The 23,761-nt window shown below is 54.7% G+C and overlaps 1 protein-coding gene across 1 annotated transcript in view; it reads left to right on the top strand.

Annotated features, from left to right (window-relative positions):
* The window catches only part of GLB1L2 (galactosidase beta 1 like 2), a gene marked incomplete at both ends in the record, with an annotated part of 36,749 nt that overhangs the window by 7,135 nt on the left and 5,853 nt on the right, over nt 1–23,761 (top strand). Inside the window, 8 exons of the mRNA XM_082844075.1 lie at nt 2,739–2,936; nt 5,144–5,212; nt 5,770–5,865; nt 7,858–7,966; nt 13,813–13,905; nt 16,571–16,652; nt 20,064–20,134; nt 22,859–22,943. Of these exons, the coding sequence (XP_082700201.1) occupies nt 2,739–2,936; nt 5,144–5,212; nt 5,770–5,865; nt 7,858–7,966; nt 13,813–13,905; nt 16,571–16,652; nt 20,064–20,134; nt 22,859–22,943 (803 nt within the window). The remainder of the gene's footprint in view (nt 1–2,738; nt 2,937–5,143; nt 5,213–5,769; nt 5,866–7,857; nt 7,967–13,812; nt 13,906–16,570; nt 16,653–20,063; nt 20,135–22,858; nt 22,944–23,761) is intronic.

Below are 23,761 nucleotides of genomic sequence, written 5' to 3'. Positions count from 1 at the left end.
ACCCCCCTACCTCTGGTGTAGCTGAGTCTAACCGGGTGTCAGGGAGGCCACAGTGGAGACTGCATGTGCTCTGGCCGCTCCTACATCTCCATCCGCTTGGGCCCCACGCTGGTACATTGCCTTGGTCAGTGTGCTTGTCACAACTCCGTCTCCGCGACCACAGCTGCCTGAGGCCAGCCCATTGTTCCTGTCTAGAGCTACGCTTCTCAGCTTCTCACCCTGTTACTTGGTGAAATACAATAAAACCAAATTGCTAGAAAAAGAAAATGGAGAGGAAAAAAATACAAAATACTGCACCAGCCTTTCTTTCTTTAGTTTTTGGGCGCACCCTGCGGCGTGTGGGATCTTAGTTCTCCAACCAGGGATCGAACCTGCACCTCCTGCATTGGAGGGCAGTCTTAACCATTGGACCGCTGGGGAAGTCCACCCCCACTGCCCCGAGCCTTTAAAAAAAAATGTTCTTTTTAATTAAAAAAAACTTTATTGGAGTATAGTTGATTTACAATGTTGTGTTAGTTTCAGGTGTATAGCAAAGTGAATCAATTATATATACATATATATATCCACTCTTTTTTTTAATTCTTTTCTCATATAGGCCATTACAGAGTATTGAGTAGAGTTCCCTGTGCTATACAGCAGGTTCTTACTAGTTATCTATTTTCTATACAGTAGTGTGTATATGCCCATCCCAATCTTCCAAATTCCCCCCCCCCCCGTTATCCCCTGGTAACCATAAGTTTGTTTTCTACATCTGTGACTTAACTTCTGCTTTGTAAATACGTTCATTTGTACCCTTTTTTTAAGATTCCGCATATAAGCAATATCATGTGATATTTGTCTTTCTGCGTCTGACTTACTTCACTCAGTATGATAATCTCTAGGTCCATCCATGTTGCTGTAAGTGGCATTATTTCATTCCTTTTTATGACTAAGTAGTATTCCATTGTATGTATGTACAACATCTTCTTTATCCATTCATCTGTCGGACATTTAGGTTGCTTCCATGTCCTGGCTATTGTAAATAGTGCTATGATGAACATTGGGGTGCATGTATCTTTTTGAATTATGGTTTTCTCCAGGTATATGCCCAGGAGTGGGATTCCTGGGTCGTATGGTAGTTCCATTTTTAGTTTTTTAAGGAACCTCCATACTGTTCTCCATAGTGGCTATACCTGCCCCAGCCCTTGATGATTAGCTTCTGCAGACGTGCAGTCGCTCTTGTCACTGGGGAGGCATCTCAGTTTCTGTCCCGACCTCAGCGAGGACCAGGCGGTGACACCACCCCGGCCTGCACAGCTGAGGAGCACGGGCTGGGGTGGGCCGTGCACACTCCCTCTCCCGTGGACGGTCAGAGCTGAAGCCCTTGGCCTGTGGGCACAGGAGAAGCCGGTGCTGGTGGCGGAGGTGGGGAGAGAGCCGGAGGATGGCGCATCCGCATGGTGCCCGTGGCCGGCGAGGCTCGAGTGGTCCCTTTGAAGACCTCAGCCCATGCCTGGTTCTCCCGTGTCTCTTTCAATCAGTGTGTGGTTTTAGCTTTTGTTTCAAAATGAATGGAAAGAACAGAAGTGATGCAGGGACCTTTTAATTTTAATTAATTAATTAATTAATTTTGGGGGCTGCGTTGGGTCTTCGTTGCTGTGCGTGGGCTTTCTCTAGTTGCAGCGAGCGGGGGCTACTCTTCGTCGAGGTGTGCGGGCTTCTCACTGCGGTGGCTTCTCTTGTTGCGAAGCACGGGCTCTAGGCATGCGGGCTTCAGTAGTTGTGGCTCACGGGCTCTAGAGCGCAGGCTCAGTAGTTGTGGCGCACGGGCTTAGTTGCTCCGTGGCATGTGGGATCTTCCCGGACCAGGGATCGAACCCGAGTCCCCTGCACTGGCAGGCGGATTCTTAACCACTGCGCCACCAGGGAAGTCCAGGACCTTTTTAAAGCAGAGGAAAAGGTACCAACTGAAATTTGCTTTTGCCCCAACTCACTTTTGGTTTTCTGTCTCCAACTTTCCTAAATTTCCAGCTTCTCTTGCTGCTTCTCTCTGGGCTGTCAGGAGACGGGGTGGAGAAGAGAGAGAGAGGTTCTCGGAGCCCCGAGTCATGGGGGTCATGTGAGGGCCTCCCCCTGGCCAACCCACAAGACACCAAGAGGCGCTTTTTGGGGACTCACCCCTCCTGGCAGCCCTCCCGGGTTGGGGGCTCCCTGTCCTGCTCGGGTGCCCCTCGGCCAGCACTCCTTCTCCAGGTGTAACAATTAAGACCTGGAAATTCAGTCAATGAGCAGACACCGTTTCTAACCGGTACCTCTTTCCAGGTATCTGCACCTCCAGCCCGGTGGCTGTGACCTTGAGGTGGCTCAGAGGTACTGTGTCAGGTAGCTGCTGCTTTGATGTGTGTCAGATAGTTTAGCCGTGTGGGCCATTGTAGGCACCCGCATCTGCCCCTGAGTCCCCCCAGCCCTGGCACCTGAAGGCAGCTTCTCGGCCCCAAGAACCTCCTCCCTGTGCTGTGTGTGCCCTGACTTCCCTCCTGTGAGCACGGCCTCCATGTTGAAGGCCGAGTCTGTCGTGTTCCTGGCAGCCCGCGTGGGCTGGGGGTGTGGGTGGTGCTGCGTCTGGCCGCCCGGCACAGGCCCGCTCGGGAAGGGATGCCAGGGGCTGGAGAAGGAGGTGGGGAAGCCTGGCTCCGAGGTGCCCACTCAAGGCCCAGGCTGGCAAGGATGGGCACTGAGGCTGCCTGTGCTCCCTGCAGGGTGAACTGGCACAGGCTGACCCCCTTGTGGCTGAGGCATCGGCGCTTGGGCCTGCAGGCCAAAGGGCAGAACTTCATGCTGGAGGACTCGGCTTTCTGGATCTTCGGGGGCTCTGTACACTACTTCCGGGTGCCCCGGGAGTACTGGAGGGACTGGCTGCTGAAGATGAAGGCCTGTGGCCTGAACACCCTGACCACGTGAGTGCGCCCCGACACCCCGGCCACCGTGCCTTGTCGCCAAGGGGGCTCCTGGGCCTGCATCCAGGCTTCTCCGTCACGTCGGGAGGGTGAGCCCTGCTTGGTCCTCCCCCTGCGCAGCCTGAAGGAGCATCTCTGGGCTGAGCTTTGTGAGGAAAGATTAGCAGGGGCCCAGCCCCTGGGTGGGTGTGAATGGGGGCAGCCTCCCCACCACACACTGTCAGGGGGCCGAGCGGTGGGGGCTGGACGTGGGCTGGGGGCAGAAGGAGCGACACTGGCTGAAAGAACCCAGTGAGCGAGGCCAGCGTACACGCAGCAGGTGGTGAAGTCATCACAGTCTTTCAGCCAGCCCTCTGCCTTGCGTCTGTACAGTAGGTGCATGTACACCTCTCCAGCACAGCCCACGCGGTTTGCAACCTTCCTTTCTGGAATCATCTTCAGAGCTTTGGCTTCCACCCTAGAACAAGCACAGGGTCAGCACGTGGTGGTCACTCAGTGCAGCGCTGACATGTGAATCAGTTAAAAGCGTGCTCAGTGGGGAGAAATCTTGGATCATTTTGTGGATTTATTTTTCAATTTCCAATGGATATTTGGATCGAAGTCTGTGAAATAAAGTGGGTGATCAGGCTGGGTTTTATTAAAATTTCAGGCAAAAATGTGTGATTACAAGTCAAGGACATGGATTTTCTTGGTGACGTATGAACTGCTTTGAAGACAGCCCTAAGTACGGGGGTGTTCTCACTTATGACAGCATAGTTGAACAAAGTACGTGATTTTCCAGGAAGATTGCCTAATGGGATCCATTTATTTGCATGTGTAAGTCCTGATCCTGCGGGTACGTGCTCTTGTTATAGAGCTCCTGAAGCTTGTAGGAATATTGCAGGGGGAGCATTTCGCCTAACGAGAGCAGGATAATCTACATAATCTCTTGAGTGTGAATTGGGAGCCGGCGAGCCCCTCCTTCACCTGGGCACCCTTTGCAGTCAGAGGGGCTCCCCCAGAAGCTTGGGGTGGGGTGGGGCCCAGGAGAGGGGCAGCTGGAATTACTGTTAGCACACTTAACTCTACATCAGGCCCTTCAACGAACTTACTTCATTTCCTTATCCTTTCTTCAGAGTAAGAACGTCTGTCCTGTTCCAAGGTTTGGAATTCTGGAGTTTTCATTAAAAATAAGACTGATGATTAGGGTTTCTTCTTACCCTACTTTTGTTACCGACCAGGGTTCTTGGACTCTTTAATCAATAGAATTTGACAGGAGGCCAGATGAGGAATTCAGGCAAAGCTTGACTGGGACTCACTCTGCAGCCCAGGTAGCGAGAACAAGTAACAGGTGCCCTTGTTGCTTCCCGAGGGGGGCAGGCTGCTCCCTTAAATGGGGTGAGGGTGGAGCAGGTCCAGGGGTTCTGGCCTGAGGGACAGCTTAGGTGGTCGGCCCGCCCCCTTGGTGCTGTGTGTGCAGGGATGGTGCACAGGACCCTGCTTTTGCCCCCAACACCCCAGAAATGGCAGTTGGGTTTGTGGCCTTTTTGTATCTTGTGGTTGATAATTTGCCCCCTGAGCAGGCCTGCAGTTATTTTTAGTCCCTCATAGTTTCTTTGTATCTGTTGTTGGAGGAGACATTTGTCCAGGTACAGATCCTGCAACAAAGGGCCCAGGTCCCAGCTTGTCCCACATTTAACTGATTTTCCTATAAAGTTACTTCTTTTTCTTTGATGAACAGAGAGGATGATGGGGAGGGATGGGGGAAGAGGGAGTCACCAGATCTCCTGGGCCTTCTCTCCCTCCTTCCAGGGAGAGGACTTGCCCTGGCTTCTCCGAGGTCCCAGGTCTCTTCAATTTGTTCTCGGTTCGAGCCCTGACAACACTAAGACAATGTACTTAAGAAATACATCTTCGGGCTTCCCTGGTGGCGCAGTGGTTGAGAGTCCCCCTGCCGATTCAGGGGACATGGGTTCGTGCCCCGGTCCAGGAAGATCCCACATGCCGCAGAGCGGCTGGGCCCGTGAGCCATGGCCGCTGAGCCTGCGCGTCCAGAGCCTGTGCTCCGCAATGGGAGAGGCCACAACAGTGAGAGGCCCGTGTACAGCAAAAAAAAAAGAAATACATCTTCAACCATCGTGAGGGGTTTTAGGGACGAAGGTGCTCATTTGGGAGACAAAGTGGGATAAGTGGAGAACTCATGCCTGTAATTATCATTTGTACCACAGCTACGTTCCGTGGAACCTCCATGAGCCAGAAAGAGGCAAACTTGACTTCTCTGGGAACCTGGACCTGGAGTAGGTGCTCCTGCTGTGCGACCCGGCCCGGGGCAGGGGGCTGCGGGGGCTCCTGGGGTGACTGGGATCCCCAGGGGCACCTGGGCTCTGCCGTGAGAACAGAGGGAGCCTGTGGTCTGCAGCCTGTTCTCAGGACCCGAACGCTCTCCAGCCATTACCCCCTTACTCCCGGGGGCCCGGGCCTGCCTGCCCTGAGCCCAGACCTGTTCGCTGTAGCCCAGAGGGGCCCCATCCCCCAGGTGGGCCCTGCTCTGCAGGGTGGTCCTGTCACCGCCGGGGTGGGGGGCCAGCAGGGTCAGGCTCCCCATCGGGACCCCTGTGCCCCGTCTGAGGCCCATTGTCCTCGTGCCCCCAGAGGCGCTGTGCGGATGTCCTAGGCTGGGGGCCACAGCTGTGACCCGGCTGGGCATCCCCTGCTCTGCTGGGGGGTCGCATCCTGCTCTCAGCGCCCCCAGCCCCCCGGGGGAGGGGAGGGGGCGGCAGCTCTGCCCTGCGGTGGTGCTGGGCTGTCCCCACTCGGCTCCGAGGCCTGAGAGCTGGTGACACTGACCCCCCAGGGCCTTCATCCTGTTGGCCGCGGAGGTGGGGCTATGGGTGATCCTGCGTCCGGGCCCCTACATCTGCAGTGAGATGGACCTCGGGGGCCTGCCCAGGTGAGCGGGGCCGGGGGCCTCAGCTGTGTCCGGAGTGGAGCATCGCTGACGCTGTAGTCCAGTCTAACGATAACAGCACCTGTCCTGTGTTTCCCCGCGCACGCGTTGTCTCAGGGAACGCGGGGGGTGGTGACGCGCTGAGGGGCCTGTGCTGCTCCAGTCCCCGAGTCCCTGGTTCACCGATGAGATGTGGGTCTTGGTCGTGCAGCCAGGAGTATGTGGGGGAGGGGAAGCGTCAGCTGCTCGTGTTTCTTTCCGGGAGGGAGCGGGGCCGGGGGCCTCAGCTGTGGCCGGAGTGGTCCTGTGCGCTTGTGCAAAATGCTAAGCACCAACGTAGGTTTAATTTGGCTGTTAACCTATACTTTTCATTCTGTGCTGAAGTTCCTTTTCAGAATGAGTGGCAGCCAAAGGGCGTCATTGTCAGCAATGTCAAAGTTGCTGTCCTCTTCAAATTCCACATGGCTTCCCTGCGTGGGCGTGGGGCTGGCCCTCCTCACTCCTCAGGCCTCTGCTGCGGGGCCGGCCCTGCCAGGTCACGTCTGCTGTGGATGGGCCTCACTTTCTGAAAAGTGGGAAGAGTCAAACCCGTCCTTCTGTTTCTTAGGGATGTTACCAAGTATTTTTTAAAAGTGCAAGCATTTTGACAAAGTAGAAGAGAAACAAGTTGTTTTAGTTGTAGCTTTCATCTTCAGATCTCGGGCCCTGATGAATTACCTTGGGGTGTGGTCTCCAGGGGGTCAGTAGTGGGTCTGTGGTCAGGTCAGGAGTCAGGTAGGATCAACTGGCACCACGGCCGGCCCTCGTCCTGGTCGTTACTACCACTGGTGTCCAGCACAAGGGTTTTCTGTTGACAGGCACAGGGTCCTGTCCTCCCAACCTCCGGCCCTGCCGCCCCAGAGGGAAAGATGGTGCTTTGCCTCCTCCGCCCGCCTCGCTCTCATCTCCAGGGCGACCTGGGCCCTCCCTGGGCTCAGGCCGGCCCCCTCCACTGCCTCACCACCCAGGATCCCTTCTCTGTCGCTGGGCCATCCTGCTCGGCGAGGGGCCCCAGACAAGGCTCACACAGCCACAATGGCCTTGCCACCCCTGCGGATTAGAAACCCGTGTGTCAGCGATGTACCCGGGCTCGGGCCCGGGACGAGGACGGATTAAGTCTGAGCTGAGAAGCAGCTCAGACCTCCCTGCGCCCACCTGTCCACTCAGGTATGGTTGCGTTGGGGAGGGACTCGTGGGTGGGCACCCCCGGGAGGCCGAGCTGGGCGCGCTGGAAACAGGCAGAATCCCAGTGGGGACGAGAAACCCGAGCTGTCTGCGTGCGATGGACGTGAGGTGTCAGACCAGAGGAGACTGCGCTCTTGTCCACAGTTACCTGACACAAATTGGTAGTTTTCTGAGCCTGTTCACTTCTTGCAGGTGAGGACGAGAGAAGCATCAGGCCTTTTGTAAGAATACAAATGTTTCTCAGAATTTGGAATGAGAAGGGAGAATACCTTGGTCACGCTCTGTGTTACCTGGCGAGTGTGATCGCTACAGACAGGTTGGGGGCAGCTGGACCAGAGCGGGGAGACCAGGGCTAGCTTCTCAGCTGCCGGTTCAGGCTTCTTTTTCTGGGTGACACTGGAAGGTGGCACATGTGTCCTCCAGTCCCAGTGATTCCTTATCCCTTTGTCTTCACCTCTTTGTCATGAGATTGTAGTGTAAACGCTTGAAAAATGGGCCTTGGGTTCAATGAGAAGCTTTTCTCCCTCTGGCAGCCAGACCTATAGCCATGAATCAGAACTAGAATGGCCACCAGTGCTGGTGTCCTCGGGTGGGAAGCAGGCCCAGATCCATGCCCGTGTCTGCCCCGAGTCCTGGCTGAGTGGACGTCGGGGGAGACTGGTCTCCACACTCATTCCTGGGCTCTCTGAAGCTGGTTCCTTTCACCCATCACCCTGCCCAGAGCAAACCCCCAGACAGTAAAACTAATCACCCCTCCCCTTTTCATTCAAGCTGGTTACTCCAAGACCCCGACATGAGGCTGAGAACAACTTACAAGGGCTTCACCGAAGCAGTGGACCTTTATTTTGACCACCTGATGGTCAGGGTGGTGCCACTCCAGGTAAAAGCGAGCAGACCCTTCTCTGCCCTCCCCGTCCTCCCACTGGTGGTAAAGAGTCCGGGTGAAGCTCTCAGACCAGGGCTCGCAGCCCTTTGCACACGGGACACCTTCCCCCCACTGCCTGGGACGTGCATTTGGAGGGCCTTGAATGGTGGTCTTTGCAGAGGTCTGTCTAGTGCAGTGTTGCCTTAGGTGGGATGCAGATGTTGCTGGCGCAGTGCCAGGGCTGCAGCACTTGACGCCTTGGTAACTGGAACACCCACCTGTCTGCGTCCCAGCAGCACAGTGGTCCAGCTCTGCTAGAGGGGAGCTTGTGTGGATAGGCCCTCGCCTGTGAGATGGCAGGACTTCTTGTCATTATAGTTACCACTGATGATTTTCCAAAGTGCATCCTTCTGCTACCAAAAAGGTGCTGCATGGTACATGATTATTATTCAAAACATATGTCTTAAAATGCATTTTGGGGAGAAGGTATCTTAACTTGGCATCTAATAATTGGAAGCAATGAAAAAGCAGGAATGGGAATAATTAACTCAATTTCTTCTGTAAGTGTGACACTGAGAAATCTGTACATCAGTAAAATATTAGTTCATCAATAAAAAGTTGTTTTTTATTTTTTTGCGGTACGCGGGCCCCTCACTGTTGTGGCCTCTCCCGTTGCGGAGCACAGACTCCGGACGCGCAGGCTCAGCGGCCATGGCTCACGGGCCCAGCCGCTCCGCGGCATGTGGGATCTTCCCGGACCGGGGCACGAACCCATGTCCCCTACATCGGCAGGCGGACTCTCAAACACTGCGCCACCAGGGAAGCCCTAAAAATTGTTTTTGAGTCAGTGGTTTGGGATATTCACAGCACACATAGATCAAAGGAACTGTTGGTCATTTGTAGCGTAGGCAAATAAAACCCAGGATACGCAGTTAAATGTGAACTTCAGATAAGCAAGGAATAATTTTTTTTAATTAACGTATATCCTAAATATTGCCTGGGACATACTGACATTAAAAAATTCATTGCTTATTTAAAACTTTCATTGTAAATTCAAGTAGTGTAACTGGGTGTCTTGTATTTTTATTGACTAAATCTGGCAGCCCCAATCATGAAAGAAGCAAGAAGCTAGGACTTTAGCCTAGACTTTTACAAGGAAATGGGATTACCGGGGTGATTCAGTGAGTTGTAGTAAGTCGGGGGGTGGGCGTGGGCATGGAGGCTTTGTCAGAAATGTGGCCCAGAAGCATTCTTAAGCATGGAAAGGGCATCCCCAATCCATTAAAAAATTTTTTTTTCTGGGTATAACATAATTATTTTTTTATTACGGTTAAGTATACGTAACATAAAATTTACCATTTAAAGCATTTCTAAGTGTCCAGTTCAGTGGCATTAAGTGCATTCACATTGTTGTGCAGCTGTCACCACCGTCATCTCCAGAACTGAAACTGTCCCCATTAACACATTATTGACTGGGGGATTTTTGCAGAAACTAACGCCTGTGGCCATAATATGTCTCCTGTCAAGAACGTGTTAAACACGAACTCCCATTCTCCCTTCTCCGTAGCCCCGGCACCCACCATTCTATTTTCTGTCTCTGTGAACTTGACCCCTCTAGGGACCTCATCTAAGTAGAATCGTACAGTACTTGTCCTTGGGTGACGGGCTTATTTCACTGAGCGCAGTGTCTTCAAGGTTTATCCATGTTGTGGCATAGGTCAGAATTTCTTTCCTTTTTTTTTTTTTAATTTTATTTTTTTGCATTACGCGGACCTCTCACTGCTGTGGCCTCTCCCGTTGCGGAGCACAGGCTCCGGACACGCAGGCTCAGTGGCCATGGCTCATGGGCCCAGCCGCTCCACAGCATGTGGGATCTTCCCGGACCGGGGCACGAACCCGCATCCCCTGCATCGGCAGGTGGACTCTCAACCACTGCGCCACCAGGGAAGCCCCCATGCACAGAACTTTTTAATGTTAAGTCACACGTATCTTGTTTTTCCTTTTGTTGCCTGTACTTTTGGTTCCACCTCCCAGAAATCATTGCCAAATCCAGTGTCATGAAACTTCTCCCCTGTGTTTTCTTCTAAGAGTTTCAAGGTGTTAGCTCTTACATTTAGGTTTGTGATGTCCTTTGAGTTAAGTTTTGTAGATGGTATAAAGTAAGGGCCCAGGTTCGTTTTTTGCACGTGGATATCCAGTTTTCTCACCACTGTTTGTTGAAAAGATGACTGTCCTTTCCCCATTGAATGGTCTTGTCATCCTTGTAGAAAACCTTTTGGCCATACGTGTGAGAGTTTATTTCTGGGCCCTCTATTCTATTCCATTGGTCTGTATGTTTGTCTTTTTTTTAATTAATAAATTTATTTATTTATTTATATTTTTGGCTACGTTGGGTCTTCGTTGCTGCGCACGGGTTTTCTCTAGTTGCGGTGAGTGGGGGCTACTCTTCGTTGTGGTGCGCGGGCTTCTCATTGTGGTGGCTTCCCTTGTTGCGGAGCATGGGCTCTAGGTGCATGGGCTTCAGTAGTTGTGGCACTTGGGCTCAGTAGTTGTGGCTCACAGGCTCTAGAGTGCAGGCTCAGTAGTTGTGGCGCACGGGCTTAGTTGTCCTGTGGCATGTGGGATCTTCCTGGACCAGGGCTTGAACCTGTGTCCCCTGCACTGGCAGGCGGATTCTTAAGAACTGCACCACAAGGGAAGTCCTGTATGTTTGTCTTGAGGCCAGTAACACACTGTTTTGATTACCGTAGCTGTGTAGTAAGTTTTGAAATCAGCAAGTGTGAGACCTCTAACTTTGTTTTTTTTTTTTTTCCAACATTGCTTTGGGTATTCAGAGTCTCTTGAGATTCCATGTGGATTTTAGGATGGCTTTTTCTGTTTCTTCAAAAACATTGGAGTTTTGACAGGGATTACATTGAATTTGTAGATCACTTCGGGTAGTACTGACATCTTAACAATATTAAGTCTTTCAGTCTATGGACACAGGATGTCTTTCCATTTATTGGCATCTTCTTTAATTTCTTTTGGCAACATTTTGTAGTTTTCAGTGTCTAAGTATTTTGCCTCTTTGATTACATTTATTCATAAATATTTAAATCTGTCTGATGCTATCGTAAGTAGCATTCGTTGGTAGTGTATAGAAACAACTGATTTTTTTTGTGCATTGATTTTGTATCCTGCAGGTTTGCTGAATTTGTTTATTAGAACTAACAGGTTTTTTTTTTTAATCCATTCTGTAAATCTGTTTTTGGTTGGGGAGTTTAATCCATTTACATTTAAAGTAGTTACTAATAGGGAAGCACTTACTTTTGTTGTTTGTTTTCTGTATGCCTTATAGCTTTTTTTCTCCCTCATCTCCTCCATTACTTCCTTCCTTTGTATTTAGTTGATTTTTTAATGACAAGTTTTTATTCCCTTTTTTTTCCCTTTTGTGTATCGTCTACAGATACTTTGGTCGTGGTTACCATGGGGATTATATACACTGTCCTGAAGTTAAGACATTCTATTTTATATTTATACCAACTTACCTTCAATCACATACAAAAACTCTACACTTTAAAAGCTCTGCCCCTTTATATTATTGCTGTCACAAATTATATTTTTATATATCATGTACCAATTAATATAGATTCATAATATTTTTATGCACTTGTTTTAAATCCTGTAAAAAATAAGAAGTGGAGTTATAAGCTAAAATTACAATAATAGTGGATTTTACATTTTTTCACATATTTACCTTTACCAGAGAACTTTATATTTTCATTTGATTTTGAGTTGTCATCTAGGATCCTTTCATTTCAACTTGAGGAACTCTGTGTAGCATTTCTTGTAAGGCAAGTCTAGTGGTGTAATGAATTCCCTCAGCTTTTATTTGTCTGAGAATGTCTTAGTTTCTCTTTTACTTTTGAAGGACAGTTTTGCTGGATATAGAATTCTCACTTGATAGGTTTTTTCCTTCAGCACTTTGAATATAGTATCCCACTGCCTCTGTCCTACAAGATTTCTGATGAGATATCTACTGATAGTCTTATTAGGGATAGTTAGCAGATATTTGGTCCTGTCCAAAATGTTCATAAGACATTTGGTCCACACTAACAGGGCTTTGATGTTTGGTTCTGTCCAAAACCATTTGGCACGGACCAAATATGCTCATGGACATTTTGGATAGAACCAGATTTCAAGGACCTTTTGGCATGAACTAAATATCTTATGGAATGAATGTCTTATGGACGTTTTGGACAGGACCAGATGTCCTGCAAGGTTGGGGCTCCTTTGTACATGTCTCGTTGCTTTTCTCTTGCTCCTTTTAAGACTCTCTCTTTGTCTTCTGACAGTTTGATAATGTGTACTGGTGTGGGTCTCTGGTTTAATGCTACTTGGAGTTCACTGAAGCTTCTTGGATTTGTATATCCATGTCTCCTCCGTTATGTCTTCAAATAATCTCTCTGCCCCTTTCTTCTCCTTTTGGGGTTCCCGTAGTGAGTATATTTGTCTGTTTACTGATTTGCATAAGTCTCTCAGGCTCTGTTCACTTTTCTTCATTCTTTTTTCTTTTTGCCTGTCAGACTCAGTAATTCAAAATGACCTGTCGTCAAGTTTGCACACTCTTTCTTCTGCCTGTTCGAATCTGCTGTTGAACTCCTATGGTGAATTTTTCTATTTAGATAATGTACTTTTCAGCTCCAGAATTTCTGTATAGTTCTTTTTAAAAATCATTTCTGTCTCTTTATTGATATTCTGACTTTGTCCGTAAGTCCTTTTCCTGATTTCTGTCCATGTTTTTCTTTAGCTCTTTGAGCAGTTTTAAAGTCTTTGTCTAGTAAGTTAAGCGCGTGTGTTTCTTTAGAGACTGTTTCTAGCTTCTTTACAGACTGTTTCTAGAGATTTATTTTGTACCTTTGAATGAGCTACGTTTTCCTGTTCCTTTGTATGCCTTGTGTTTTTTGGGTGAAAATTGGGCATTTATAAAAACAGTCCTCTCTCCCAGTGTTTGCTGTCTTCTGGGGACACCTTTACTATTTAGTGGGCTCCTGAGCTTGAGATCAGCCTGGTGTGCAGGCTTAAGATCTTCTCAGATATTTTCTTGCCATGTGTCCTATCTGGCCTGTGTCTGTGCTTTTCTTTCTTTCTTTTTTTTTAAATTTCTCCCAGCTGCTTTTACATCTTGATTTCTCAAAGAGTGTCTCCCTGGCTTCTTCTTGTGACTTTAGGTGTTCTATCGTATTCCTCTGCCTGTAATCCTTTGCCCCCAGGCATCCATGGGTTTGTAGTCCCCCTGAAATGTTTACATGCTGTGACCCATCACTGCCTTCTGCAGCTTCCAGCCTGAGGTCCAAACTATGCCAACATTTTCTGTCTGATCTCCAAGTCAGATGAGACAGAAACTAGTCTCCTGGGGAGCCTACAGACAGCCCAGGACATTGCAAACAAGTTCCATCTTGTTCCTTCTGTCCTCAGGGAGGGAACTGGAAATAGGGATGCGTCCTTTTGACTGCACCATGCTACGCCAGGGAGCGGGTGAGACAAAGGTGATCGAAACCATGGAATCTCCTACCATTTTGAACATGTCTTTTTCTTGATTGGGTATTCACTCATTTGCTTAAACATTTCACTTGTTTCCAGAGCTCCTGTAAAGTTATTTCAGTCAGCGTGCAGTTGTTTGTTTGATGTTTCCATAGGGGAACGAGGGCCTGGCGCTTCCTACTCCCTGTCTTACTGACACCACTCAATTATATACCAAACCTTTTGAGACTTGCGCTTTCTAATGGGTTGTTTTGCTATAATTGGCAGTAAGTGTGGTGACATTAGCTAGTACGGTTTCCACTGCACACTCAGCTTCTGATTGTTCTCTCTTTTCCCAGTACAAGCACGGAGGACCCATCATTGCTGTGCAGGTGGAGAATGAGTATGGTTCCTACAACAAAGACCCTGCCTACATGCCTTACGTCAAGAAGGTAAGAGTCAACTTGGGTCACCTCTTCGTGGGGTGTTCTGGGCTCTGGTGCAATGTGAGGGTCTGATGTCACCCAGCACCATTTATTAATTGGTGAATCTTTTCTCCAGACCTTTATTCCAACAGGGTCCTCACTTATTTGCCCTCTGTTGGCTGAGTTTAATGGGGATCGCAGTACATACGGGACTGAGAGTAATGGAACTACCTTGATTGAGGGCGATGGTTGGAGGCCTTCCTGGAGAGGTGGGTTGCTCCTCTCACTCCAGCACCCAAAGCAGCGGCCCCACTGTTGGCTGCACATTGGCTTCATCTGGGGAATCGTTTAAACTCACTGTGCCCAGGCCATATGCCATCCCATTAACTAAGGGTCTTGGGGGCGGAGCTCAGACATCTGATTCCAGCGTGTGGGTGGCTGGAAGCCCCTGACTGAGTGTGTGTCAGAGCAGGGAGGGGCAGGCCCAGGGCAACACTTAGAAGAACAGGCTTCTGCCCAGAGGTGGTTCCTGTCACTTGGTGAATGAGACCTGGAGTAAATTGCATTCATTTTTCTAAACCCCCACTTCCTCTTCTGTGCAGCTGGGCTAACGAGAGGATTTGCCTCTCCGCATTGTGCGTGTAGTGAGGTTGCAGACGCAGTGCCGTTCCAGCATCCAGTGAGCAGTCAGTAAACAGGACCGTGATGTTATCAGCAACACCGGTGTTTTGTACTTGGAAGGGTCGGCACCCGTGTGAGCTGAGGAAACTTTAAGTGGCCTCAGTAACTCCACTAATTTAATTAGAGCTGCTCCGGCCCCTGGTGTCCTGGGTGGCATCCCTTCTGCTGTCACAGGCAGAGTTGTGTCCATCTGGAATTCCTTTAGTCCCTGCAGATGGCTTGTAGGTTCTTACCCACTCTCCCCTGCCCCCCACGCCCCCGCAGAAGCCCCCGGTGTAGGGGCAAGGCTGTCTCTGGGGAGGGTGGTGTTCCTGAAGCTGGATGGGGAGAGATCAGTCCTGACGGTCAGGCCCAGTCATACCCTGGCCTCCTCCTTGGGGTTGGCTGGAAGGAGCCCGGCCAGGGCTCAGGCCAGGAGGGCATCTACTGCCCCAGCACAGACCCCGAGACTCTCCTGGGCTGGGCTTCCCCAGCAGGTGCTCACTGAATCTCTGGGCTGCAGAGGAGGAAGCTGCCCTGCTGGGGACGGGGGCAGCCCCGCAGAGACCTCCCCTGCGCAGTCGTGACTCTGGTGTCTGGGAAGGGGTGCATGTGAGACAGGTGGACAAAGGGACGCCTCTGTGGTCGCAGATGGACGGCCTGTCAGAGCCGCTCAGTAGAAGACTGCAGGGCTCCAGGTGGAGGGGCCGGGACCCCAGGGCAGCCCACCCCTCCCTGCGTTGGTCCTCGCTGCAGCCATGCGCCCGGGGAGACGGGAGGGGCGCCTTGGAGGGTGCGGATCACAGGAGGAAACCGCAGCGCGTTTCGCGCATTCCGCGCGTCGTGCTGGGGCCGACCGGCGTCCTTCCCCGGGAGCGGCGGCCGCGGCTCAGGAGCCGCCACCATCATCACTGAAGCCCCTGCGTCGTGCGCAGCTTTTTCGGGGCCCTGCAGATGTGGCGCTGTCTGCGCAGGACGGCCACGGGCAGGGCACTTTGCCCTCTGAGCCTTAGGGTCTCCACGTGCACAGCAGAGGCGGGAGCGTCCTTGTCTTGGCCCTGTGGGGAAGCAGTGAGGTGGTCGGCACAGCCCAGCTCTGCCTGGCGGGTGGCGGGTGCTCGGGGGCAGCGACTGTCCCTCGCGGTGCAGGCGGTCAGTCTGTGCCCCTAGGAGATGGACATTGTCAAGTTGTGTTCCCCCCACCCCCCAATGCCGTGCACAGGGGGGCCTGAGCAGGGTCTGCTGAGCATCGGCGACGGGCTGGCTGCTTCAATCCTGCACTGGCCTCCCCCGACTGAAGTCCTGAGAATGAAGGCCTCTCTGCTGCGTCCTCACGGCCTCCGGGCAGATGGGAGCCTTAGTCACTGCTCACTGCCTCACCTCTTTCCAAAGGAGTTTGGTTGAAATAAGCAGTCTTGTCATAATACCTGAGGAAGAAGTGTCGGGAAGGTGCCCTTGCTGGGGTTTCAGGTCCGCAGGCCTCAGGCCCCATGCGGAGCCCGACGGGGATGGACCGGCTCAGGTGCGCACCTGCCCGCCAGCTCTGGACGCTAAAGCCCTTTCTCTGAGCCTCCTCACCCTGCAGTGAAATGTCAGGTGTGAGGCTGACCAGGACGGCCTGTGCAAGGCGCTTGCGGGGACGCCCGCATGATGGTGATTGTTCCTGAGCCGCGGCCGCCGCTCCCGGGGAAGGATGCCGGTCGGCCCCAGCACCACGCGCATTCCCGCTGCGGTTTCCTCCTGTGATTTGCACCCTCCAAGGCGCCTCTCCCATCTCCCCGGGCGCGTGGCTGCAGCGAGGCCCGACACAGGGAGGGGTGGGCTGCCCTGGGGTCCCGGCCCCTCCACGCGGAGCCCTTCAGTCTTCTGCCTGGCGGCCTTGCCGAGTGGCTCTGACAGGCCACCATCCGGGACCAGCAGCCAGCTGCCCAGCACCCCTCGGGCCTGACAGCCTGCGCGCGGTGGGAGCTCAGCGTGTGATGTGGCAGGAGGTTTGACGAACAACAGGTTGGCTCATCTCACTCCCCCACAGGCCCTGGAGGACCGGGGAATCGTGGAGCTGCTCTTGACCTCAGACAACAAGGACGGCCTGAGCAAGGGGATTGTGGACGGAGGTACCTGCCTGGAGGCTGTGTGCAGGGATGGGGACAGGGGACGGGATGGCGGCCTGGCCTGGCTGTGCTCCCTGGATAGCCTTAGCCACAAACGAGTCTCTGATGCCTGTTATCCTGTGTGCGTGGGGCTGGGCCCCAAAGCTCAGGGCCTCAGGGCTGGAGGGGCTGCGATAGGTGGGCTTGCGTAGCCGAGTCGCTGAGCACCAGGGACGCTCAGGGCCCTGCAGGACACGGGGCAGCGGAGTGGGCATCGGACATGGTCCTACAAAGAGGGCCGGGCAGACCAAGTGCCGGGTGTCCCGTGGGGACAGCTCGCTCAAGTCCTGCCCAGGGCTGCGCAGCCCACAGCGCCAGCCGGTCATCTGGGCGGCGGTGTCCGGGGGTGAGCGCGTGGCTCTTGTCCCACGTCCCCGTGCCCCTGCTCCGCCTCTCTCCCTGTTGCTGTGGACGCCCCCACCTGGCACCGCTTCCAGGTCAGACGCCCCCACCTGGAGCGAAGCCCTTTCTCCTCCTGCCCTGCCCACGTCACCCGATTTCCCTGCCCTGGGTCCTTCCCTCCCGCAGACGCATGTGTAGCTGTTTCCTCCTGAGAAGCCCCCCGACCCGTTCCCCGCAGAGCTGTCTCTCTGTCCCCCCTTGTAACCACTCTCCCCGCGTCCATGCTCACTGGCTCCCCGGCTCCTTTCCTGCTGTCTTAGGTCCTGTGATCATCTCTCCGCCGACACCACCCTTTGCAAGGTCACAGTGACCTCCACCTGACACATTTAAGTTGTCGTGCTCATCACCTCTGACCCGTCTGATGGGGCCTTTGGTCCCTTTTCTTCTCACTGGCGGTCTGGGGCACCATTTCTCCGACCTTGACCTCGGGCAGCTCGGGCAGCTCTCTCTGTCCTGTTCTCCTCCCGAAAAGTTTCCCGTCGTGTCCACGCGGTGGCGCTGTGTCCCCGTGGCGGCTTCCAAGGTTCCCCGCGGTCCGCCTGTCGGGGTCGGGTCAGGGCCTGGGAAGGGCTGTGGGGCTTGAGTCCTGCGGGCGGGACCCTCTGGAGGCGGGAGCACGTTTTAGCCGCGGCGTCCGCAGAGGGGGCCTCCTGGGCTTCTGGTCTCCACGCCCCGTCCACCGCAGGCCCTGCCTCTCACCCCGACCCCGGCCCCTGCCCCTGCCCCATGCCTGCCACTTGGATTGACTTTGTTCAATTAGTTAAAAATGTAAAAAAAAAAAAATGTGATTACAGGAAGGCTTTCACAGGGTGTGAAAGTGAAACCTTAGAGATGCTTATGAAGAAGCCTCGCCTGCCCAGGAGGGACCATTCTGAGCGGTAGCGTTCCCTCCTGGCTCTTCCTCCATGACTGTAAATACCACGACGCCCAGAGAGCTCTGTACTTAGGGACGTAAAACACTCGTTCTGGTTGAGGGCTCAGGTCTCTCCTGCCACCCTCGCCCCACGGCTTTCCTGAGGCAGGCCCCCCCTCACGCCCCCCGCCCTCCCCAGCCCTCATGGACGCGATGCTCGGGGCCCGAGTTTCGATACGTAAACGCGGCCGGGCGCTGCGACCGTTGTTCTGGACAGTGTGGTCGACTCGCTTCCAGTGTAGTTATCTCATTGGTTTAACTTTCCTTTTAAGTTCTTTTCTGTCCCTCCTTCTCCTTGTCTCTCTCTTAAACGAACACTTTACCAACAGCTTCCAAACCCCCATCATGGTGTTTTTAGGCGCCTCTGTGTGTCGGATTCTGATCCAGTCCAATGGCACCGGCGCCCCACTGTCCCCAGCCTAATGGCAGCCCGGGTCCCCTGGAGTCCCACGTCCTGGGACGTTGAAGCTGTCGTCCTGTCGTTTTCTGCGATCCGCTGTCACTGCCAGAGGACGAGCACGTCCTGTTGTGGGATTCGGGTTCAGGGTGTCTCTGAGGGACTCGCCCCTTCGCGGATCTGACCTGGACAGTGTGATGCTTGTGGTGGCCTCTCCCTGCTGTGCTGTCCTGTCTCCTCTCTGCTTTGCTTGTTTCCTTCTATTTTCTGGGTGACCGCCTCAACTCTCTTCCCCCAGTCCTTCTGTTTCCTGCATCACGTTCTTCGTGGAGACATTTCTTTTCTCACAGCATACTTGCCAGCAGCTGTGACCAGTGGTCCCCGCTGTGGGGAGCCAGGAGTGGGGCTGGGAGGGCTGTCTTTCGTGGGATTGACTCCGGAGGGGAGCCCTTTGGGCCGTCATGGCGGGTATCTGGGGGCAGGAAGGGGCAGGAACCGCCTCCTGAGCTGTCCTCATCCTGTAGGCCCTGGTGCCCTGGTGCCGCCGCGCTTGGCTTTCCTGGGGGGCTGGCCACGGGGCGGTGGGGAGGCTGGAGGGGGGCAGGAGGCAGTGTCCGCGGGAGGCCTTGGGCTGGGGTGGGTGGGTCACCTCCGCTCCCGCAGGCTGGTTACAGGCCCCCAGACCCTTTTCAAGCTCCCAAGGTGAATTGTGGCCTCTGCTGTGTCTCCCGCCCCGTTCGTTCTCCCCGTGGCCGCCACCTCCTTCACCTGTGTTCGCCGGGCTGTCGGCGGGGGGGTGGGGAGGGATGGGAGCAGGTGCGCTGGGCTCCGAGGTTTCTTCTGCCGGGTTGGTTCAGACCGGCCCCCAGGGGTCTCCACTTTAGGTGAGGAGGGTCTGGATGTGGGGTACCCACATCGGGTGGGCCTGCTCCCCGGCGCTGTGACCTTGAGGCAAGTTGTTTGGCCTCCCGGAGCCCCCGCTGCCGTTTGTTTGTCTCTAATCACTGGTGATCGGGGCTCGGGTCTGACAGGAGGGCGTCAGGGTGGCTGGGCGGCAGGCTGGTCCAGTGACCATCCCGCCTTCCCAGGTGCAGCAGAGCTCAGGCCCGGGCATGCGAGACCCCCCGTCCCGGCACAGGAAGCAGGCGAGGAGCCTCAGAGCCAACTTCTGCTCCGGGGTCGGCCACGTCCATGGCCGTGGGCAACACACAGCACATCTTTCTCGGGCGTACCTCTCCCTGGTGGAAAGCCATGGAAAATATTGCTGGGGTGGGACAGAAAACTAGCTCTCATCTGAGATGTTAAAGGGGAATCTTCACTTAGATCGTCACCCAGTGCCGGAGGCCGGAGGTGCAAAGTAAAGATCAGACTCCGGGCTCCTGCAAGGAGTAATTAACAGAAATGCACACTCTGGTTGTAAAAATTCCATAAATCGAGCACAGATGCTTAGCAAGTGGATCTCTGTGAGGTCTGTGCTGAGTGGTGGAATTTCCAAGATGAACCGGCTAAGTCTCCTAGTGTCAGAGGAACTAAACTCTGGTTGGAGGTGGAAGACGGTGTCAAGATTAATTTATTTGCAGGTGAGTTGAGAATGGTCAGGGGAATTCTGAGTCCTCCTGGCTTTTGGGTGATAGCTGTTCTCTCTTCTCCTTTCCGCCTGCAGTGCTAGCCACCATCAACTTACAGTCACAAAATGAGCTGCAGTTTTTAACCACCTTTCTGCTGAGTGTCCAGGTGAGTCAGGAGGTGAGCTGAGCCGAGCCTGGGTGTCAGGAGCTTAGCTGGGCCAGGGGGCCTCTGGGCCCAGCCTTGCAGCTCTCAGCCCCCCTTCCCCCTGCACGGCCCACGCTGCACCCGTGTGGCCTGCCCCTGGCGACGGAAGCGGTGTGACGGTTGCTCTGAGGGGTCGCTGTGTCAGCTGGTGCTTGGAGGTGGTTTCCAGCCTCCTGAGAAGCGGCCCTTTCTGAAGCTGTAGGCGGGTGTGCTCACAGAGGCTTCTTGACTAGAGTTCTGTGGACTCAGCTGGCCCCAGATGGGCTCAGTGTGGGCCCTGGGGATCGAGGGGAGAGACACGTCCCTGCCCTGTGTCTGACCTTCACTGGTCAGGCTGCTCTGGGCCCAGAAGGACTGCTGTCACCTGCCAGACGGGGGCCTGGTCCACCCAGGCCAGAGGAGAGAGGCGCGTCGGATGTATCTCAGCATCCATGGGGCTGCTGGGAACTTGCAGTGAAGTCCTGTTTTGTTGATTTCTCCTCTCCCCTAAGGGGAGAGAAGGTCCAGCTGAGGCAGCCCATTGGCAGCATGGAGGCCGCCTTCACCCTGTGTTGTGTACGGGGCCTGGATGCCACCCTGAGGCCTGTACCTGGTGGGGATGTTGGAGGGTTTGCTCCCCCCACCCCGAGAATAGATGCCGGCGGGGGTGCTGGGGTGCCTCCCGTTCCAGCTACTCCTTTTTTAGAGCAGAGGTGGCGTCCAGAGGCTCGGCCGCAGGAGGCCCCCAGGGCAGTGTGAAGGCCTCAGGGCTGAGGGCCACCATGTGCTGCTTAGAGGGACGGGAGGCGGGTGCCCAGGAGGAAGCAGGGTGGGGGGGCCTGGCGGGCTGCTCAGCAGACTGGGGGCGACAGCGTGCAGGTGGGTACAGGCCCAGCCCCTTCCCTCCTTCCCGCGCCCTGTACCGTGCTTGCTGGGTGTGGGTCCGCGACCACAGGGTCTCTGCCCTCGGGGAGTTTGTGACCCACTTGGAAGAGACGTGTTAGGTACGTAGTTGCCCAGGATCTGAGTAGGGTCGTCCTTGATGTTGTCCAGGACAAGGCCGGTGCTGTGACCCTCAGCTTCTCTTCCCTCTTCTGTGAAGTGGGGATAGTGCTGGCACCTACTCGTAGGGCCGTATGAGGGTCAAAGGGATGATGTTTGGAGAGCCCCCAGAATACCCATGCTCCCCACGGGCGCCTGCAGAGTCGTCCGTGGAGAGGTGGCCCCAGGCTGGCTGGCCTGTCCATAGCACCCGTGGCCACCGGCCTCTCTCCCGCTGCTCAGCCACGTGTTTTCCTCCAAGAAGGGGCCGTGGACTTGTCCCTGTTCAGATCAGAGGCCCCTGCAGATGGTCACTGGTGGCCCTGCTCCGCTTCACTCAGGGTGTCCGGCTGCGCCTTGCCGGCCCGGCCCGTGTCCAGTGACGGGAGCCTGGATGCGGGTGTCTCTGGGCGCTTCCCAGGGCCAGGCAGCGTGTGCTGAGGGCTCCAGGTGCCTCATCTCATGTGACTGTCCCAGTAGCCACGTGACTGGCCTCCGTGTAGCCGTTTTACAGTTGAGGACACAGACTCCAGGACGGTGTCCCCCGGCAGTGGCAGGTCAGGGCATGTAGCACAGGCGGTGCCGAGCCAGCCCTGAGCCGCGGTGACCTGGGCCGTTTGGTGGACGGCTCAGCCCAGCCCTCAGGGCCCCTCCTGGCACTGGAGGCTGCTGACCTGTGTGACGTAGTGACGCTCTTTAGTGACCCAAAGTGGTACGAGTGTCTCCTCGGGAGGTAGGCAGCCCTAAGAAAACCAAGCCCCGGGCCTTGCTAGAAAATCGTCGTGACTTATGTGGCCTCTCCCACGGTGTGTTTGGGACCTTCTGCTCAACAGAGCCTGAATCTGCTGCCCCCTGGGTGGGGCGGTGATGCTCTGTGTGCCTTGGCCCCGGACGCCAGGCCGACAGCCACAGGGGGTGCTCGGGGCGGGAGGAAGGCTCTGTGGCGCGGAAGCTGCGGGGCCGCCGTCGGGGCAGCACCTCCCCTGCTGCTTCTGTGCACGTGGGCAGAGCGGAGCTGGGCCCGGGCGTGGCTGCTGCGTCCTGGGGGCAGCCTTGTGCAGCCTCAGGGTGCCGAAGCAGTGTTAGACCTTCGAGCGTCTTGGCCGAGGCTGGGGGCCGGGCTGCAGAGCCTGCACTGTGGTAGCTGGAACGCTCTCATGTTCTGGTCCAGTTTTGCATACTTCTGTTGAAACCAAGCTAGACCCGGGAGCGGGGCCGCTGCACAGCCCCCTGACCCCTCCGGCCAGAGGGACGCAGCATCTGAGGGTCTGTGTCCGTGGTGTGGCTCTCAGAGATGGGGTTTCCCCGATAGAACATCCTCCTGCCCTGAAGAGGATGCACGGGGCTTGATCAGCAAGCCGCTGTCAGGACTGCAGGTCAGGTGCTGCGTTCTTGAGAAAGCTCACCTCGGGCAGGTCCCCGGGTGCCCCGCCAGTGCCGCATGCAGCACCAAAACCACATTAAGGCCTCGGGCCTGCCGTGCCCACTTTGGTAGCTCCATCCACCCCCTGCCACGTGGCGGCCGCATGTGGAGGACGAGCCAGTGCGGGTGCATTGGGGGCTCCCCTGTGCTCTGCTGGCAGCGGCCTCGAAGGCCAGGTGTGCAGCCAGGGAAGGGTTGGGAGGACGGAGGTGCCGGCTAACTTCTCACTTTGTGGTGCGCAGGGCATCCAGCCCAGGATGGTGATGGAGTGTTGGACGGGCTGGTTTGACTCGTGGGGCGGTCCCCACAGCATCCTGGATTCTGCAGGTGGGTGCTTGTGGGACCCCCGTCCAGCATGTGTGCTGGCCTCAGACGCAGGAATAAGTTCCAAATAAGGTGCTGATCCATGTGAATTAGCTGAGGGTGTGGGGCTCCGGGAGTCTCTGCGTGGACAGTCAGCCCTGAGCGTCCAGAGCTGTTTGTCTTGACAGGTGACACGAGCGGTCAGACACGGCTTTGGGGTGTCTCTATAATTGCTCTGGAGTAATGCATGCCAATCGCAAACGTCTAGCCAATGCAGGACTTGTATAAAGGAGAAATAAAAACCCCGGAGCCCAGAGCAGACGTTTCGATGTGTGTAGTGTGGGCACCCTCTGTCTCTCTGTCTGCCGCCCCGGGTGCAAGTGCAGGTAGAGGTGTGGGCAGGTGTGGGTAGGTGAGGGTGTGTCTGCTCCACCTGCCTGTTCCAGTGAGACACGCGGAAGCCCAGCTGCCTACACTGTGAGGTGTGGATTCCAGCCCTGTTCTAGAGAATGCAGAGAACCCCGTTGGGCTGGTGTCGTACCCACGATCTCTTATTGATGAGGACCTGGGTGCTTCCAGGGTCTGTGTTCACGGACCCCGTGCAGCGGGCGATCCTGCGCGTCAGTTTGGCTCACCTGGCGTGTTTCCCTGCGATAAGTTCCTGGCAGTAGCCCTTCTTCCTCCACGCGGGTTTGATCTGTGTTAACTAAACTGCCCTCCAGGAAGAGGACGATGCTCCCTCCCGCTACACGAGATGCCCATCCCCTCAGGTTCATCAACGCCAAGTGTTAAATGATTCCCCTCAGGTTCATCAACACCAAGTGTTAAATGATGTCAGCGTT

This window comes from Leucopleurus acutus (genome assembly GCF_964270905.1).
Source record: "Leucopleurus acutus genome assembly, chromosome: 8".
NCBI classification, from domain to species: Eukaryota; Metazoa; Chordata; class Mammalia; order Artiodactyla; family Delphinidae; genus Leucopleurus; species Leucopleurus acutus.
The sequence above is the reverse complement of the archived record's forward strand: the minus strand, read 5'-3'. Positions and strand labels throughout refer to the sequence as shown.